Raw genomic sequence first — 19,855 nt, 5'->3', positions numbered from 1 at the left:
TTTTTCATTTCGTTCTTAAAAGCTCGCATTCAAAACAGTCATCGTGGAGTCTTTGAAATTGTCTTTATAATGCAAACTGCAACTTTTTTCCTTCTTTCAACTTATGGAAAACTTATGTTCTGCTTATTCTTTGTTTTATAACAAAAGATTATTCATCCTTTTTGTTCACATGCTTAACACTATCACTGATTATCTCAAAGTGCCTTTATAGTTCCGTAGTCATTATTAATGCAGGTGTTTTGAATACTTTGTACATTTTTGGGGATTCTTTTCCCCGCCCTTTTGTATTACGTCATTTCCTTTGATACGTCATCACGTCGCCGTCTTTGTTGTTATTTACGTTCCGTATTTCGGTTGGGTTAACGCCATTTTTTAGAATCATTCGCAGACGTCAGTCCTGTTTCCATTATAACATGAAAATCGCACTCTTAGGTATGATTACTTTCCTTTCGATTTCTCTTTGATTCGTTTGTAATGTGCATTCACAATACCGTATGCGTTTCATTGCCTCATGTTTGTATATTTGTTTTTGCAGAACGTGTTTTATAATAAATCATCAATCAAAAACGTTAAAGAACCTTTTTCTGTTAATCGTCATCGGATCTAAACCAGCAGGAACTCTGTCAGGAATGCTGCGCCAGGCGCTCACCCCTTTTTACTTAAAACTGAAATTGACATTGAATTTTCATCCTGACTTATCAAGATTCTTGGTTCGCATTTGACTCTTCATCTCACTCCCTTTAAAAAGGAGCAGTTCAATTCATCGATATCAACCCTTGATCAGTCAATGAGTTGTGAATTTCAGAAATCTGAAAAAAACGCCTTGGCAGTCTCTCTTCCTCTTTATGCTACTTCTTTTTCAGACTTCTGAATCCGCCTTTTTCTTGTGCACCAACAGTCAAACGCATGGACAAACTCTAAAAATATTTCAACTGAGAAGGAGCGAAAAACACTCAGATTGAATCCGCCCTTTTCTTGTGCACCAACAGTCAAACGCATGGACAAACTCTAAAAATATTTCAACTGAGAAGGAGAGAAAAACACTTAGATTGAATCCGCCCTTTTCTTGTGCACCAACAGTCAAACGCATGGACAAACTCTAAAAATATTTCAACTGAGAAGGAGAGTAAAACACTTAGATTGATTTCCTTTAAAAGAACATTGTTTAGATTTTCACCTGCGAAGGATAAGTCCCTTATTACAGTAGGGCTGCCAGGGTATGGTATTTAAAAGTTCTTCTCGGTCCAAGAAATATGGGTTACTGATATATATTTAAAGGTCGACTCTTTGGTTCAAAAATTGTACTTGAATTTGAAAATTTCTAATTCTGTAAGAGTATACTTAATTTGAATGTCAACAATGTCATTGTGTAGACTGATATAAAAATACGATAATTGCCAAGTTTCTGTGAATTTGTGCATGATAATTGCTCTGGGGCAATGTCTATTTTATGAGCTAAGGTCTTTAACATTAGGTCTCTCTTTGCATGTTTTGAGGTCTCTGTTCAAAATGTTTCCTATATTGTTATTTCACATGGCTGTATTGTTTAATATGCCTCTATTTATCATTCTAGGTAAGTTGATTTAAAGATGAGTTTGTGGTCCATTAAGGTAGGTGTTTTGCAAAATTGATAAAAAACCAAGACAATTATTATAGGAGGCATTTGGCCAAATCCAAAAAGCAATCATTTGTGACAGCATTTTGGGGGGGGGGGAGTAAAGATGCTCTTATCATGATGAATTAGGTAACAACATCACAAATCAAATATACAATTCCCACAATGAACTGAGAATATCAAATGCTGAGAGTTATTATTTTAGTTCATCTTTTCACTCCCAGGTGGCCTAGCTTGCTTTCTTCAGTCCTGCCACCTAGGAGGCAACTCATGAACTATCATTTCCGTTAAGAGCAGTAGACATAATTTTCGTTACCAGAGTCACTTATCTGGTTGAGGAGGAACTTTTTTTGCGGGAAGTTTAGTAGGTAGTTTAGTTTAGTTTGAAGTAGGCACCAAGTCTCAGCCAAGTTGCCTGCATGATAACTGCACTAAGGCATGGTGTATAACTACATATCTATATTGCTGACCAACAATTAAATATGAATGGCATACCCCTTTAAATATAGAGTAAATTTGAACATTTTTGTTTGAAACAGAGCTTACTGAAGACAGTTTTGACATAGTGCTGCAAGGAAAGAATATGCTTGCCTTGGGGCTGATGCGTCACGCCTGACTTGCTTGATGACAGTGCTGATAGGGCTTGCCTCTGGGCTGATGGGAGATCATCTCCGCTCGCAGTTCAAGGTCACTAATGCTAAGTGTAACCAGTGGCCTTCGTATCTTGAAACCCCCATGGCCTTGCAGGTACTCCGTTCATAATTTCTGGTGGTTCAGGGGAATAGAAATGCAGTTTTACACAATGCTGTGGTGCAACTAAGCTGAAACTTGGTGGATACAGTATTTTTATATCTGTCAACACAATGGCTTATTTATGCAATTGGAAATTTTCAAATTCAATTTACAAATCACCAATATTAAATGCAGGGCATTGGCCTTTGAAGTTTCAACAGGGGGCAAAATGTTTTTAAAAAACCCAGAAAATGCTCAAGCTTGTTAACAAATGGCCAGAATATCACCAACATTTTATGGTACATCTATGTTGGCCAGATCAAGAATCGGATCAGACCGAAATTCATTCTTCAATCAAATATTCCCTTGTGTTACATGCATACAAATAGTAAATCCATCACCCAAGTGGTTACGCAATGTGCTATGCTAACGGACAATGGTATTAAGCTCAGAGCAAAAATCGCTACTGTCCTTATATTTTTGAAGATCAGTGTACGACCAGATGAGCGTGGCTCATTTGGTTGCCCCAGAACATGGAATCTACTTACACGACAAAGAAAGCTCGATCACCAATAAAACAAAATAATGAACATGTCACCAATGTCCATTAAGCGGATGATACGCCGTTTGTGAGACTAAACAAACACAATAATGACGTTGCACATCCTTGGAGCAATCTTTACGGCTAGAGAGTAGCATGTAACAATGGATGAACTGATGAAGGACGATGGCATTTATTGGCTGCAGTGGCTGTAAAGGTAGGTGTTGGCACTTGGGTTTCTTTGGGTAACATTTTCATTGTGGTGTGGCGTTTAAAGGTCAGTTTTGTTTAAAGTCAATGGCCTTCAATCAAATATGTATATCAAAATATGGAATTTAAAATTATATCAAAATTTAGAATATATCAAAATATGAAATTTAAAATTGAATTTGACATTTTGAGCTCAGCTGACAAAGTCAGCAAAGTTGGTAAAATAACTATTTAGAATGGTGTCTGTCCTTCCATCCGTCAACATGGGGCACGTTTTGTGACCATAAGACCTAGATACTTCAAATCTGGTGTCTGTCCCTCCATCTCTCAACATGGCTGCACATTTTGTAACCATAAGACCTAGGTACTTCTGTCCGTCCATCCGTCAACATGGGGCACGTTTTGTGACCATAAGACCTAGATACTTCAAATCTGGCGTCTGTCCCTCCAACCGTCAACATGGCTGCACGTTTTATAACCGTAAGACCTAGATACTTCAAATCTGGTGTCTGTCCCTCCATCCGTCAACATGGGTGCATGTTTTGTAACCATAAGACCTAGGTACTTCTGTCCGTCCATCCGTCAACATGGGGCACGTTTTGTGACCATAAGACCTACGAACTTCAAATCTGGTGTCTGTCCCTCCATCCGTCAACATGGTGCACGTTTTGTTACAGTAAGACCTACGAACTTCAAATCTGGCCGTGAGGAAGAACAGCAAAGAAATTGCCCGACAGAAAATGTAGCACAGTTTGACTTAAAATCTTCTCACCAGGGGGCCAAAGTTATAAATCACAAAAAAACTTTTTGGCGCTTTATTCCAATAGATAGAGGCTTGAAATAAAGTTGAGGAAGTATGCATGCAGGTAGGTTTGGATATAGAATTGGAATAGTTTTGATTGAAACTGCCAGTTAGCGTTACTGAGCAAAAATCTGAGTTGACCTAGTTTTTACTTGATTTGAATTTCCCGCTCTGGTGTGACTCCGAAGGTTGTGGGGTTGATCCCACTTCAGGGCAAAAAATTTTTTTTTCCTTTTCACTTGTATATTACATTTTCTTAATTTTTTTAAATTTGGCGGGTGGCCATCTTGGAAATCTTTTACCCTACACAACATGACGAGGCTTTTAATTAAATGAGATATATCCGTTTTTGCCAATTTGAGAAAAAGGGCTTCAAATATTGGAATTGAACTGAAAATGAATTGGAATATTTCGGCCATTTTCTATCATAACAGTCTTATTGTCAACCCAAATGCTGTGAAATTCGCAGGACAGATCAGTCATTTTATTGGCATTGCCATGGTGTGGTTAAATCCAAAATGTTGGCTGTGGCACGTATCGTTTTCTGCGACTAAACTATTCAATGATTTCCTGGAGGCTTTTATGATTATTGCTATCAGAAGGCATTTAGCTGGACAACATTTGTGCTCCACTCTCTGCTAATGGTCTATATGAATTATAAATGGAAAAGCATTTATAACCCAGGTATGATGTACTTATGCACCTGCGCCTTAGGAAGTGGGAGAAATGGCCACCTGCGATATACCCGCGTCTGTGGATTAATAATTGGAACCCACGGTAAGAAATTACCAGAGATATCTGAGGCAATACATTAACTCTTTCGCAGCCGCACCCAGTGTATACCGGGTCCGTTCACTGCGTACTACTGGCAGTAATCTGTACTGCCAAATTTTCCCCAAGTTCTATTTCTATAATTCTTTCCTTGGTTAAACCTGAAAAAATGAGATGGTAGCACTGCACTCAACCCAATGCACACCTCGTCTCAAGATTGGGTAACCCTAGCTCTTTTACAATGAAACATTTCCTAAGCAAAACTGGGATCCAGGCCACCCGTTCTTTACCGGGTGCATGCCAGGGGTACAGTACACCTCAAAAACCCTGCGGAAGCGAAGCAGTTGAAGGGCCAAAATGTTGCGGATGTAGATCCCCTTGACTTCATATGAATCTGCCTGTTGTGGGAAAAATCACAACAAGAAAACCTGATATGCCTGGCGACTACGACGACACGTGGCTGATCAAAGCTTTTTTTGTTAATATGGAGAAGATGATCTTGTTACATGAGTAACACAGCAAGTTTCAGGCATTTAACTTCTTTCACGTAAGATCAGTCCTATGTATGTAGTGCCAGGCTCATAATCAGGAGGTCGTGGGTTCAACTCGCAGAAGGATCACCATTGTTTCGCCTCGGTGTTGTTATCATATGTAGGGGGTTGTTCTTCCATTGTAAAAGTGATGCTGACGCCCATGATGTTTATCCACCATGTTAGTCATCATCTCCCTTCGCCCAATTTGGCAGTATACAGACTTCTTGATTGAAACTCTGCTTTTTTCAAGCATCTCAGTTTTCCTTTAGTAAAGGGTCTCTTTGAAATGAGGAGTCTCTTGCTAATAGCCTGAATAGAATTTTTATGAAACAATTAGTTGAACATGTACTTTGCTTCCTAGCGTCAGAGTCTGATTCCAACATGTCTAAGCTACAGGTTTTCCCAATCCATTGACCGAAGCCGGCAGTTTTCAGACATTTGTATTAAGGATTTTTTTGTATTAAAATGTAGTGGTGGCATCATTCCTACTAGCCCAGGCTAGAGGGAAATTGCCTTTAGCTCAGACGGTAGAGTGATGGCCTTGTACGCCAGAAGTTCTAGGTTCAATCCCCGGCAGGGCCTTGGTGTTTTTCCTCTGTTACAGAAGCATACCAGTTTTCCTTTGTAATTGAGAAGGTCTTGCTACCCTGGTTATTGGCCTGAACCTCTCGATCAAGGACACCCTTGGGACTGTCTATACCAGATGTGGGACAGAAGTACTATACACTGCCAAATTTTGCAGTAGCGACGAAAGGGTTAACCAAGATCCATAGAAATTAAAATCGCAATAATATGTTTTTGATTGGAAAAACCAATAGCAATTTCCTAATCCATCAAAATGAAGACCATCAAAAGTAGAATTTTGTCAGAAAGTTTAGCAAATTGTCAAAAATGAATCACAGTTTACGATATACTGCACACCCCTGGTCTCAATTTATTCACCGAAATCAACATTTCACTGACTTCCAGTGAAATTGGAATCTGTGTCTATGAGCTGATGAAGCATGATTGATGTGCATTTGATTGTTCCGCTGGTTTGAAAGATAGTCAATATCCAGCGGTTGATTATTGTGTATGGCGCATCAGATTCTGCTTTGGATGAGGACAGTGACTTGCTTGGTGGCAATGTATTGTCAGCAGTTTTGATTTTGGAGTCTGTCGAATTTTGATTAGTATAAGAATTGCAGATGAAATGTAGACAAAAGAGGTTCATCTGATTAAACAAGAAACACTTAAGTAATGTTGTTAAGGTACGATCAATCCAAGAGTCATTTACTGCTTTGTTCTTTTACAGGTTGATCTCAGGTGGGCACTGCATGTACATACATGAGAAATCCTCAAACTGAGCCGCACCAAGGAATGGCCTCGGGAAATATGGCGCTGATTTTCCAGGTTGACTGTAGCTTAAAGCTGTCATTATTTGGATTGCCAATTGGAACTGGAGACTCATGGTAAATTTTATTCCTGCCGAACAGGGTCCTGGATAAAATTGAATTTACATTTACATATGAGTGATGCAAAATATAAAAATATCTCTGATGCGGTTCAAAAACATTGTCTGAATAGGTGGGGTTTTAGCCCAGCCTGAAAATGGCAGCAATATTGGCATCTTGAATGTCAACACCAAGCTCATTTCAAAGTCGCACTGCTTCGACAAGGAAGCTCCTGCCACCGTAGGTCTCCAGGCGATACCTGGGGATATACAGGAAACATTTGTCCACGGATCTCGGAGATCACCCGAGGTTGCAGGACGGGAAGAGATCGGATCTGTTAGCAGGGGCAATCATGGACTTTACTGCCAACATCCTCAACCAAGGCCCAGATCTTATCCCAAGAATATAACTGGATGAGAAAAATAGATAAAATTCAGCTGTGGATATTGACTATCTTTCAAATGAAATCAAAGGCGCATCAGTCATGCCAATTTCACCACAATCAATATTAGATTTAATTTGAAGATAGCACCCAAGGGCCAAGATTTAATAATTTTGTGACTACTGCCTTTGTCTGAAGTAATTGAGCAACGTATCAACTGCAAATTTGGTGCGTGGGTACATATAGGCACCAGTGAGAATCCTATCGAAATGTGGTTCGCTGTGTCAAAGTCAAAGATTGCTGGCCCGTTACGTGTTGAAATCTAGTAAGAGCACTTGTGAAAGTGATATCTGTAAAAGTAGGTCACCGCATCAAATCCATATTGGCTGCCATCTTATCTGTTGAAATCTTGACAATGTATTTATGAGCACAAACACACAACACAAGGGCAATCAAGTAGTTTGGCAGATTCATCAAAATTTAGATCAATTCAACGAAAGGGCAATCGAATTTTATGGCAGATTCACCAAACTGCAGATCATTTCAATAAAAGGCCAATCACTTTATATGGCAGATTCGTCCAAAGGCAGGTTAGATTCAACAAAAGTGCAATCAGTTACAGTTATAACTTCTTAGCTTCGATTCTATTTGACACACCCTGTATAAAGAAATATTTCAAGAGAAAATCCTTCCGTTCTCTCTGTCTTTAAAATGTCGAAGATACTTTTTAAGGACTCTCATCCAATATTGAAAAGCGTTTCAGTAGACTTTGCCTCCGGTATAAGGAAGATTAAATTCTGACCAAAAGTAATGTACGCTGTAACTTATTGGTTTATTGGCATGTTACCATGGCAACTCAAATTGCCAGGATGTTATTTACCTGAAACTTCCGTCAGAGTTGAGCAATTTGATCTCTGTCAATAGTAAATTAAAGCAGCACATGAAACGTCATTTCACCATCAAATTCTATTGGTTTAGGAATTTTACACGGATATAAATTCAACTTGGCATTTTAAGTTTGATCGACACATTTAACATTAGGAAAAGATTATCCCTTTGAAAAGTTTGAATGTTTAATAATTTGAAATTTACAGAAAGTGTATGATTTACGAGAGCCAATGTCTTTATTATCTCACCGTTAGGGGAGCTTTTACAATACCGTAGCATCTGTCGTCTAATTCTGTCGTTAACTTTTGACAAAAGAGTGGCATGTTTCTTAACCCTTGACCTAGAAGGTTCATAATTGGTGTGTGGGTACCCCAAGGCAAGACCTTCTTTCAAAATGAAAATTAGCACAATTTGACTGCTTGTCTGCCATATAGGTGGCGCTCTTTGAAAACCTATTTTTGGTTATATCTTATGAACGCTGCTAGCTAGAACCATGAAATTTTTACCGTAGATGCATCTCATAAGGGGGCTTAAAATATACCCCATGTTTTTGATTTGACATACTTTTCAAGGTCACACTCAGAGGTCAAAGTTCGCTATTGGGATCACTGTTTGGTAATAGCGGCACGTTTTGTCACCACCGGGGATTACGGACTTGAAATCTTGTACATATGTACGGCTAGGTCAAATGATCTCAGAGACCAAATTTTGGTCTGGTCTGATTCTTGCCTTGGCCATAAGGGGGCCAGAAGTGGAAACCTAAAAAGTGTGATATCCCTCTTATCACAGACTCATTTTCGATAAAATATTTTGTGGTAGGTTCTCCTAGCAAGTATACATCACATATCATATGGATCTTTGATTTGACCTACTTTTCAAGGTCACAGAGGTCAAATGGCATAAATTGGCCGTTTGAGTGTAACTATGGCACGTTTCTTAACTGCTAAAGCTATGAACTTGAAATTTGGTACACATGACTTGTCATGTCTGTTACCTCGGATACTGAATGTTGATCTAATCTGATTCTTGACTTGGCCACCAGGAGGCCAAAGCTAAAAAAGGTAAGAAGTGCAATATCTCGCTTATTAATGACTTGTTATCGATGATATTTTTATGGTAAGTACTTCAAGCAACGATACATCACCTGTCATACTGACTTTGGTTTGACCTATATACTAAACAGTCATGTGGAATGTTTCTTAACCAGGATGTTCAATTCCTAACCACCAAATATCTAGACGGTGAGTACAATGGCCCCTGGCCGTTTCATTGCTTCCTTTGACCTGTTTGAAGAATTTTCTGAGCAGCAAAAATTGGGAAAAACAAACATATAATCAGACATGGGTGTTGTTGACTATTATTAGTGGCATTTTGAAAATTTCATGTCTGAAATCCTCCTCCCCATTATTGAGGCATTGCATTGTTTTCAGAAGAAAAAAAATCCGTCTGTGATGGAAATTCAATTCTTTGCACAAACACATTATCAAAGAAACGAGAATTTCTAATTTTTTTCCTAAAAAAATCAGCTAATGCAATTTCTGTGTCTTTTGCTCAGAAACGCATGAAATTATTTAGTAATTTGTTTAGGGGCTTGTTGCCGATGGATGTGTGCTTTTGTTGATTGCCTTGGTTGCTATGCAAATTTCTTTAAGCTTAAGGAAACAGTACTTTAATGAGGTCCTAAAACCCCTCTTATTCATGCAGATGATCTGCCCTAGAATGGCATATGAAATACAGGATTTCTGCTTTGTGATTTCAGTGATAAATGAGGTATCATTTTGGTCATTTTGTTAGAAATACGATATACATTCAACAGCTTCAAGAAAGAGAGGTAATGTAAATTTTCTGGCTGACAGGTTCTCAAAGAATTGCCAAATTCACATTTTCTCTGACATGCCTTTAAAAAATGTTATGATGTAAAATTCAGTGCTCAATGGTCAGAAACATGTGAAAAGATATCGTAATTTGTTCAGAAGTTTATTGTCAATTGATATGTGCTTTTAACAAGTGGAATTCAGGGTGCCAAGTTCTTCGTTTGGCGCCATATAAAACATTCTGGTTGGTAAAACAAACGGGATGAGAAAGAACACCACGATAGGCATAATAAGAGAGGTGGTGAAAGTCTCTCATGATGGTCAAAAAGGCGCATCGTTTGCCAAAATGAGGTCAAATCTCAAACCAAGTTGACATCACAACTGACAAAAATACAGGGGATTAAACAGACTACATGCCTGTTAGCCTAAACAAGATAGAAATAGTGACAATGATGTGCTTGGGTGTCTCAAGACTAGTAATAGGACTTATCAAGTCATGAAAATAGAGCCCTGTGCCCCTCTCTCTTGAAGTCTTGCATCCACCCTAGTCATTGACAGTTCAGGTTTCCATTGTCTCTGCTTTCTCCTGCTTTGCATTGCATTACAAATCATCCAATTTATGTCATAAGATTTGATAAAGATCAACTGACTTCCAGGTCTCGGTCCAGTAACATTGTCTCGTAAAATATTTCTTCTTTATCACATTAGATCTTCTTACTCCCCAATGCACCCGTCACTGGTATCGCATCTGATTTTCATATTAAATATAACTGCTGGAGACGCAGTGATTGCAATTCAAATTAAATTCATTTGAGAAACATGCCGCAAGACCTCAAAGAAGCTAATTTCAATAATAGCTGTTTCCTAAGTAATAGTCATTGCTGATTCCTTCTAAGTCGTGCTATGGGAGTTTTAGTTGGTAATTTCATGGATCGGAAAATGTTCTTCCCCAGCTTGCCGAGAATCTTATCTTAAGGCCTACGCCGCTTGTTAAATATTTGAAATTTGTATGCATATAATCAGCTTATGCATGATTGCAAGGACAAAACTGCATTTTTAAAGTGGTCTACATCCGCAAACTGTGCATGAAATAACGCTGAAAATGTGGGATATTGATGATAGATACATAATCTGATAGGTGTTAAAGCGAAATTTTTATATCAATGCTGGTTTGGCAGTAATTCTTCAAAATATCACGAAAACGATATTACCTCTCAATAAACTAGACTTTGATGTTTTCACCCCATATCTTGGTTCAGTACTCAGACTGACATTGTCTTCCATGTCATAAAGACAATTTGAACATGTACATGTTGACATTTCTTGATATTTGGAAGAATAAATGGTGAATTAGCATTGATATTGATTTTTCCATTGCTTGAATAGTTGGTGTCATTGGTCACTGAGAAGAAACACAAAAATGGCATTATTCTCAGAACAGTGTGAAGTGGAGTACTATAACTGCAGGTAACCTCCTTTCCCAGGGAAGAGTGAATGGGTACTGCCCTATAGGAGGTCACCTGTACCAGTAGTACTAATGCAATGCACTACATGTACTGCTAGGACTCCCCTGTCTGTAAATGGTTTTGCCTGTCTGCCATTAATTGTCTGCTGTTACGCCTTTAACCATTCAATGATATTTGCCACACAATATATTTGGCTGGAGGTTTATTGGCTTGACATTTTCATGACCATTGAAAACGTTTTCATACTTGTCAAGTCCTGTCGTCTGGCTAGCTGCAGCCATAGTGGCATTTCGTGTCTGTCTGAAGCCTGTAGCCTGTCTGTAGCCTATTTCGGTTGTCCCTGCCAGAAGACACAATAGACAGGATTAGCAGCAGTCCTACTGGGAACCGCGATTGAATATACAGTTTGACCGGTTAGCAGCGCCATACTACTCTCAGTCCGAGTTGCTGAAAGAATAAAGGTTGCAAGGCTTGACATTTTCATCAACATTACTGTTGGAGCAACTGGTCTCCGACTACAAGTTATGTCTTGCCACTAAGATCGTGAAGATGTTACCAGGAACACCCAGGCGACTTGAATAGTCCAAAGGTACCACGATCGAGACTTACTATCAAGTTTGTGGTTTTATATTTCTTTGAAAGGTTGTCTGATATTGGTTGACCTGTCTGTCGGATAGGTCATATAGACTTAGATCCTTGTGCAACAAGAAAACGGAAAAGGATATTGCATTTTGGGCTAAAAATCTTCATTTGCAACATGGAAATAGCTGACCAATCACAGCCTTTGTATCATCTCTGTACCGTTTTCCCCCTCCAATGCAGTAGAGGTAAAAATTCACTGCGTAATTATAAAACCAAAGGTTTGCTGTGAAGAAGATTCCGAGGGTGTAACGAAGTTTCCAATATTGCTGAGTCATGTCATATATCGCTTTGATTTGTGGTAATTTTAATATAGGATCATACAGACGATACGGAAGTGTAGTGACGACGTAGGCAAAGCTGATGAAAAGTAACAAAATTGTAAGGTGTTGTTGGTTTCTTTCTTCTTTTTCTGCCCTTGACGTGTTTGAGTTGAGCTTAGCTCTTTCAAACGACGCTCTCTTCACGGTTATTATTATAAGAAGGTTCGCCCCGAGTATGATAGAAAATGGTAAGCCTGTTCCAACGATGACCATATACGTCGAGAAGACCTTTTCAACTGCTCCTGATACAGAGTCGTCGTACAAAATTATGCGCACTCCTGGAAGAACAAAAAAACTTGAAATAAGATTGAAATGTTTAAATTGACAACTTGGACGTGAGATATGTTGGTTTTCCAGGAGGACTTTGACTTCTTTAGGTAGGGTTGGCATACAAGTCTTGAGGAAGGAAATGGCACCTGGCTGTTTGGCAGAAGTTTAATGTCTCAAGACCAGGGGCAGATTGTTGTTCCATATTAAAGACTGGTCACATTTGGAGTTAGGATTTCCAGGCCACGCTGGCAAAATGTTGAACTCGTTTGACTCTCCAGTGCATGAGAATGGTTATGTCACGGACCAGTTTTAAGACCGGGCCGAAGACCCTGCTCTTTGCAGCGTACTTTTTGTGAAAGGGCCTGTGAGCAGGAGGCTTCGAATGGGTACTATACAAGACACTATGTAGACCTACTTATTTATTTACTTACTTAAAAATCATCAAACTGCAATAAAAAGTTCACTTGAACGGAATGTCACTGTAGGCTGACCTAAAATTCTCAAGTTCTGTCAATATCAACTCGCAACACTAGTAATAATAATTCCGTTTGAGCTCTTGTTCTTCTCTTTGCTCACCTACCTGAATTGAGGTCCTCCACATATTTAAAAACGAAGAAGATGTGAATATTGATCAAGACGATGGGAATGGTAATCAGGAGTACCGTGACCTTTGCCCTCTTGGTGGTGCAGAGTCTAATTGCGGCCATGGGAAATCTCACGGCAATGAGCCGGTCTACGGACATCGCGGCCAAGTACAGGCCTGATATTTTGGCCAAGGTAAACATGATGAATATATGAAACCTAGAGAAATGATATCGCAGTTTTAAGATAGATTATAGTATGAAAGGTAAAATTCAATTTGAGGTGTTTTTAGAATAGAAATTGAACGCGATACTTGTTGTTGGCATGCACAAAGGAAAAGACATTTCCCGACACGTGAGTGCACTCTGAGTTTGGACATTGCCCACCACCCTGCTATTATGACGCAATGTCATTTCCATTGTCGTTGCAGAAGCGGGGTAATCAAACGCCAACAGCGTGACGCGTCGTGTAGATTTTTGTTTCCATGCAGAGCGTCGCAGTGCATCAATCCACACAAAAATTATCTCTGCATACTAGAGGCCTGACTTGGGTCCAGTTGAGATTAATAAAACCGAAAAAGCATGATGATTTCGTCAGTTTTTAAATTTTTCCATTTTGTGGTTGGATTGGAACTGCAACCGTAAACGGAAGGTGACTCAGCAGCCGAGAGCTTGGTAATAAATCCAAATGCCAACGGTCCTTTAAGAAGATTTTGCCACTCGGCCACCAGATTGGCTGAACTGGAAATTGGTGAATTTTGCTTTAGTCTTATTTCTACTCACTCTATGATTAATTTCCTTGCTTTAACATCTGTGATAGCATCAAGGTGTCCTTGGTAAAAAAGGGAGTAGTACCAAGTAACATCAAGTAAGAAAGCCGTGTCTGACACTGCCATCGCAGTCATGTAGACACAGGGAGACATCTTACGATTGTGCTTTTGTCTTGCCACCAAGATCGTCAGGATGTTCCCGGGAACACCCAGGACAACCGGGATAGTCCAAAGGTACTTCGTTAGGGCGAGTAAGATAGATTTTATGAAGGAAAAGTCCTCCTGCTGACTTAGACCATGTACAGATGTGGAGTTCATCGTGGAAGTTGTTCAGAGTAACTTTGCTAATTTCCTTGACCAGACATTTAAAAGTTACGTCGAAATCACCAGTTAGATCATGTTCACTTGATAGGTTCTTTACAAACTTGGAGTTCCTTTCGAGAATTGATCAGAGCAGCTAGGCAAATTTCCCTGACCACATAGATACGCGGTTAGAGTCGAAATTGCCAATTGGATCATTTTCAAACAATCGCGCAAGAATATCACTGCCTTTCAAGACTGGTAGGTTTCTCCAAGCCATATTCCCAGATATACTGCAGCCTTATTGTCAATGTTGAATCACTGGTCCCTGTCAGTTACGAATAAGGCGTTGAAAGCAACCATCACGTAATCACGGGTTGGGATATCCTCACCTATTGTTCATCGCATTGATGAAGAAAAGGACTGACATGCACCCTTATGATTGGTTAATCTCTGAAGACGGCACCAAAGAGTAGGATCAAGGAGTCCTGATTGTTCACAATAACATGAAGCTTTATTCATTGTCGCTTGACAAAAGTTATGAATGAGCTGAAACTTTTCATCCTTGATAAACATTATTCTATTTATGAAGTAGTGTTTGAATGTCTATTTCTATTTGCACCAAGTAAGTTGTGTCTAAACATGGCTTTTCTAAAATTACCTAAAATCCACATCAAACGTTGAAAGTGTAGTGATTACAAAGATACTTTGAAGGTACAGTACATCCTAATATTGTGCAGCACATCTGCATACTCAAACTTTAATATCCTGTATAAAACCCCTTTATTTTTCACGATTCTAATAATTTTGTGATTTTTGCCCCATGTGAGTTTTGAGCTTCTATTTTCATTCTGGCTATTTCCCCATCATCAGAAAATTTATTGTGCATTAGGCTTAAAAGTGTACATCTGGCACTAGCTGATAATTCAAGTCGAGAATTTCCGTATTCAAATTGAGAATTAGTAAGATCATCATGCCACACCGACATTATGCAAAGATTGGCTGAACCTGGGTAGTGTGAGTTGTGTACAGTAATTTTCATGGGTGTTTAATTTTCGCGGATTTTGCGAAAAACCTTCATTCACGAGAAACAAATCGGCAACAAATATTTTTTGATTGGAAAATCAATGTTAATTTTATAGTCTGCAAAATGAAAATGATGATAATTACCCTGGTATATTGTTTTTCGACATCATCATCACAGAAGTTTTAAAAAAACGGGCAAAGATTTTGCGGCTCACAGTCGTCTGTGAACTCAGAGTCATCCTTGTTTACTCGTAAATATCTCTTCCTTGAAAAATGAAGATAGATGAATATGGCCGAAGTTGTGATAAATCAAGGCACTTTAATAGATAGCTTTCCAAGAGAGCGAGCATGTTTGCCATTTGCTATGTTTGTGATTCGTAAGCTTGGTCACTTATTCCAATTTGCTACAAGGTTTGCGTTTGGTATGCATTTTTGGCGCATTGATCTTCCCATATAGTAGAGTTTATTGTCGTTGCTTGGATCATGAATAAGAAAACGGTGGGATAGCAGCAATAAATATAGTGGCCATTGAATAAATATGGTGGCCATTTTTATATTTTTTACCAGAACACTGAGTAAACAAGACAATGTTTCGTCTTCTTATTACCATGTTGGGGCTTATCCTGATAGTGGGTACAAGGGTCTGCTTAGCCCCTAAATAATCGCATGGTTGTTTCCTAATGATGAGCAAGTTTTAACATAAATTAACTTTTACAAATTAGGAAGTAAAGTTGCTTAGACATTCAGTAAAACTTTAAAATTTGAGGTCTGTTTTGCAGACGTGTGCACACAGGTAAGAGGAGGGGTTGAAAAGATTATTGAATAAATTTATTCACTTAAGATGTCACAAAGTATCAAAAAATATAAGATGTTCAGGTTAGAGTATAAACAGTCGATTGACTGCTGACAACAATATTGACTAAAGATTGTTTAATTCATCGTGTTTGTATATAAAATTGTACCTGGGCAGTACGTGTCCCCATGCGTACAAGGGGGTGGGGGGGGGGGGGACTGAAAAATCTGAAAACTGTGCATATTTAATAAATGAACAGCTCCTTGCACATTGTTTGTCTTGATCCCTACAGCTCTGGACAGATGCCTTATGAGCAGTCATGTTTGAATCCTGTTGAAGATTAAGCAAAACTAAAAATTGATGACGAAGCCCAATTTCCTTGATTTGATTAATCTATCAAAAATTTCTTTATCATTAAAAGACGCAGAAAGAAAAGGAATTCGTATCAGTGCAATCTCGCTAAAAGCATTTTAGATGATACTTTTTTGTGACATAGGAAGTGTTCGTCTTGACGCCATCTCGTTTGAGTGAGATCTTAATCAGAATGCCTCAGTTGACATGGTTGAGTGAGTCCATAATCAGAATGAGTGTCTCGGAAAGGGTAGACAGAAACAGCTAAAGTAGCATTCTCGCCACAGGGCAGCTATCAAATCTGATGTTGTGGACCCTTTAAGTGCATGTGCCATTTGGTTGTCATGTCTTTATGCTGTTTCTGTTAAGTGAGACCTCAAGCATAACATCTTGGGTGAGCCCAGCCTATGTGAAATAGGCAAGGAAAATAAGACAAGATGAAAAGTACTCTTGTCACAAGGTGACTATTAAATCAATGGTTGTGGATGCAAAGGTGCAAGCACCATTTGTTGTGATGTTTTGATGAATTACGTTATCTGTAGAAAACTGCATACATTGCATATTTCTCAAAATATGGGTGCAAGTTATAAAGAAAAAACAATCCTCTGTGGGAACAGAACGCTAGTCTTTAAGTATATGTTTTTTACTTTTCACCCCCTTAAAACAGGCATAGTGTTTCCCAATAGACTCTAGTTTCACCAATCTAAGACTACTTCACTGGGAAATCTCCTCAAACTTATCAAAGGCCAAGCCAGAATATGACGTTTTGACCATCAGCCAACTTGGTGGTGCCAACTCATTTTCTAACCATATTGAACATGTTGAATGGCCAACCATTCGCATAATATTCTGATTATTCAGAAATGGTCTTACATCAGTGAAACTAGAGTAGCTCTTTTGGTTGTTCATTCACTTTGTGTTGTCACATCCACAACCAGACTCCCCAGTGAATAATTACCAAGTAGATGTTTAACACAGTCACGTAGTGGTATAAATCGTGGTTTTGGTCATTAATTACCTCTCTACTCATTACAACTGTTGTCGGTTCTGTCTCGTATCGTTCGTGATACTGTAGCCAATGAAGGGTGCTATTTGTTGGCAATCAAAAAGCTTGGTTTTTCTCTCATCAACAGCCAATGAATAATTGCAAAGAAACTGTGCTACGTCGTCAGTCACACTGGTGTACATGTATGGTTTAGATCATTGTTAACCTATCACCACGAGAACCTGCGCACACAGTCTGGTGGTCAGTTAGTCGAATGAAAGAATACAATGTATGTCGAGATGTACGAATCATTAAATCTTCCATCTGCATGACCATGACTGTGTTACACATCTTCTTAAAAGCCTGTGCCGTTGGGATGTTGCTGTGAGATAAATGCGATGATGAGGTAAGATTACCAGCCAGGCAATAAAAATTGGGTGTCGAAGTCACACTCTATATGTCATCCCCCTTCGAGGCCTGTCACCTGAGTGTTAGCTGCTTTATGAACGCAAGATGTCAGCTAGAACAAGCTAATCGTCATGGAAACAAAGCCACGTAGATCTGATCTCATCTTTGATATTATGGCCAACTGTGGCCGTAGATCATGGCGAGTATTTTATCTGGGGTCATTTGTATTGTTCTTGTGAGTTTTGTGTTAGATATCTTAAGAAAGTCATTTTAATCAGTGCATTGTGTGATTGTTATATCATGCATAAGCACTCTGCAACAACGTAAAAAGTAATAGCACTTTTATATGAAGTGAAAACTGTTAACTGCAAGATTTTCTGAAATTTTTTTGCTCTTCACAAAAATTTCTGAAAAACATCCAACATCCAACATTTTTACAATTTTACAATTTTTATTTTTGCAGATTATGAAATTTCCTTACTTATTAACTTACTCCTTATCCAATGAACAACATTCAGTCTCGGTCATTTGTGAAAATAAATCACCTGGGATATTTAGAGGTTTACATTATTACAATTCCAACACACTTGAGACCGAAGAATAGCCATCTCTAGCCAAGGAGAACAGTTCCACATAGATGAATCACCCTTGATACTGGTAGACAAATATCTGAACATAGTACATGTAATTGGAAGTGTGCATGCAGCCGGAAATCATTATGTCATATTCCAAGTCAGGAACGATAGCCTTCGGCTTGGAATATGATTTCATAATTTTCCCCTTTGGCACATGTCCGGATAAGAATTTAAAGGAGTCCTGTTAATAAAGATTTATTCATCGATTCTGAGATTTTTTTCCAATTCAGTGATGTGGAAAATGCGAATAGATAACTGTAATTTGATTAACTGGAAGATGAGTCGGAATCAATTCCCGCTGTTCCTTAAAAATTTGAAATTTCTAATTGAATTTGAAACTTTCCAATTGTGTACATAGTAAATAATGTAAATAGGTAATAGATATAAATTTCAGTATTGCCGTTGTGAAGACAGATGTAGAAATACTATAAATACTAAGTTTCAGCAAATTCGTATGCATGATAACTGCACTACGGCATTGTGTATAACTGCATTTCTATTTCCTGCACCACCACAGCACCAGTAATTACAAACGGCGTTCCCCTTTAAACGAAATCACAGAGTTGCAGGATAATCTTACTTTACATGTCGTCATAACGAGTGTATCATGATGCTGAGAGAAAGAAACCCACCAAATTGATGATGTGGGCATGGAGCAGAATATCCTTGCCCACTTATACCATGATTGCTTTCAGACGACAAGTAATCCGTTTACACCCGTCATGGCCATCATCTGCGCCAAGCCAACCACTGGCTCACGCGAGCCCGAGTGTATCACCGTTGGTTTCTTTCTCGTGCCATTTAAATACATCCTGGGGCATTCATTAGAACAGGAAATTACCCCATTATGTCAGTGCTGCGAGGCTTGAAGAAATCGTAAGGTCGAGGTCGCAAGAATGGCTTGAGTAAGGTCATGTTGGTTTTTGTAGCGATTTGTTGGTGACATTGAGATGAAACACTTTCTTGTCAGTGGTTTTACCTATCCCAGAGCATTATCTGGGCTCAAAAATTACCACCAGAGCTCAATTAGGTATGTTGCAAAAGGGCATGATAATGTCTTTGAAAGGGGCACTTTTCCTGTTTTGGGAAAAAGAACGTACTGCTAATGGAAATTGAGGAAGAAAACTTTGCCTTCCTGGAGAAGAAAGGCAATTGCATCACGTTGCCTCCATGAATATTGAGCTCTGTTTTCTTTGCTGTGAGGCTTGAAGAAATCGTAAGGTGAAGGTCAAATGTTTCGCTTTATAGAAGTACCGGGAAAAAGTAGCAATAAAGTACATTGATTTCTTTTGATCATTACAGTTCTGATCCTTTAAGAAAAATAAATTCCGGAGCATTCAATAGATCAGGAAATTACTCCATTATGGCGGGGCTGAGCGGCTTGAAGATATGGCGAGTTCAGATGACATTGCTGGCTACAATTTACAATGCTTGCAGTGCTTTGACTCTTGAAGAGGAACTTGTTGTTTTATTTCATAAAAGTTCTGGGTGGGAGAAGGGAATTCGGTGGATTTCATTTAACTTTTTAAACTCTATTCTGACTCCAGTTTTCTAAATACAGTGGGTCCCCCTATTGTCAGATTTGGA

At 38.8% G+C, this 19,855-nt stretch overlaps 2 protein-coding genes across 3 annotated transcripts in view; one reads left to right on the top strand and one right to left on the bottom strand.

The window, feature by feature from the left end:
- Nucleotides 1–19,855, top strand: part of LOC135493223 (uncharacterized) — a 210,670-nt gene that overhangs the window by 58,748 nt on the left and 132,067 nt on the right. The window lies entirely within an intron of this gene.
- Nucleotides 11,212–14,547, bottom strand: LOC135493854 (growth hormone secretagogue receptor type 1-like). Its single transcript, XM_064781474.1, has 3 exons — nt 13,784–14,547; nt 13,000–13,220; nt 11,212–12,427 (listed from the first exon to the last, which is right to left on the bottom strand). The coding sequence occupies exons 1-3, from the start codon at nt 14,086–14,088 to the stop codon at nt 11,934–11,936; spliced, it is 1,020 nt and encodes a 339-aa protein (XP_064637544.1). The 5' UTR covers nt 14,089–14,547; the 3' UTR covers nt 11,212–11,933.

Source organism: Lineus longissimus, chromosome 9 (genome assembly GCF_910592395.1).
Source record: "Lineus longissimus chromosome 9, tnLinLong1.2, whole genome shotgun sequence".
NCBI lineage: Eukaryota > Metazoa > Nemertea > Pilidiophora > Heteronemertea > Lineidae > Lineus > Lineus longissimus.
This window is presented reverse-complemented; position numbering and strand designations above follow the sequence as displayed.

Bases quoted from the DNA above. Each gene is read 5' to 3' on its own strand.
- LOC135493854 (XM_064781474.1), bottom strand. From the start codon at position 14,088: ATGAACTCCACATCTGTACATGGTCTAAGTCAGCAGGAGGACTTTTCC. The intron at 13,221-13,783 runs GTGAGTAGAAAT...TCATTTCTCTAG, and splicing joins GCAAGGAAATTAATCATAGA to GTTTCATATATTCATCATGT. The intron at 12,428-12,999 runs GTAGGTGAGCAA...TTGTTCTTCCAG, and splicing joins TGTGGAGGACCTCAATTCAG to GAGTGCGCATAATTTTGTAC.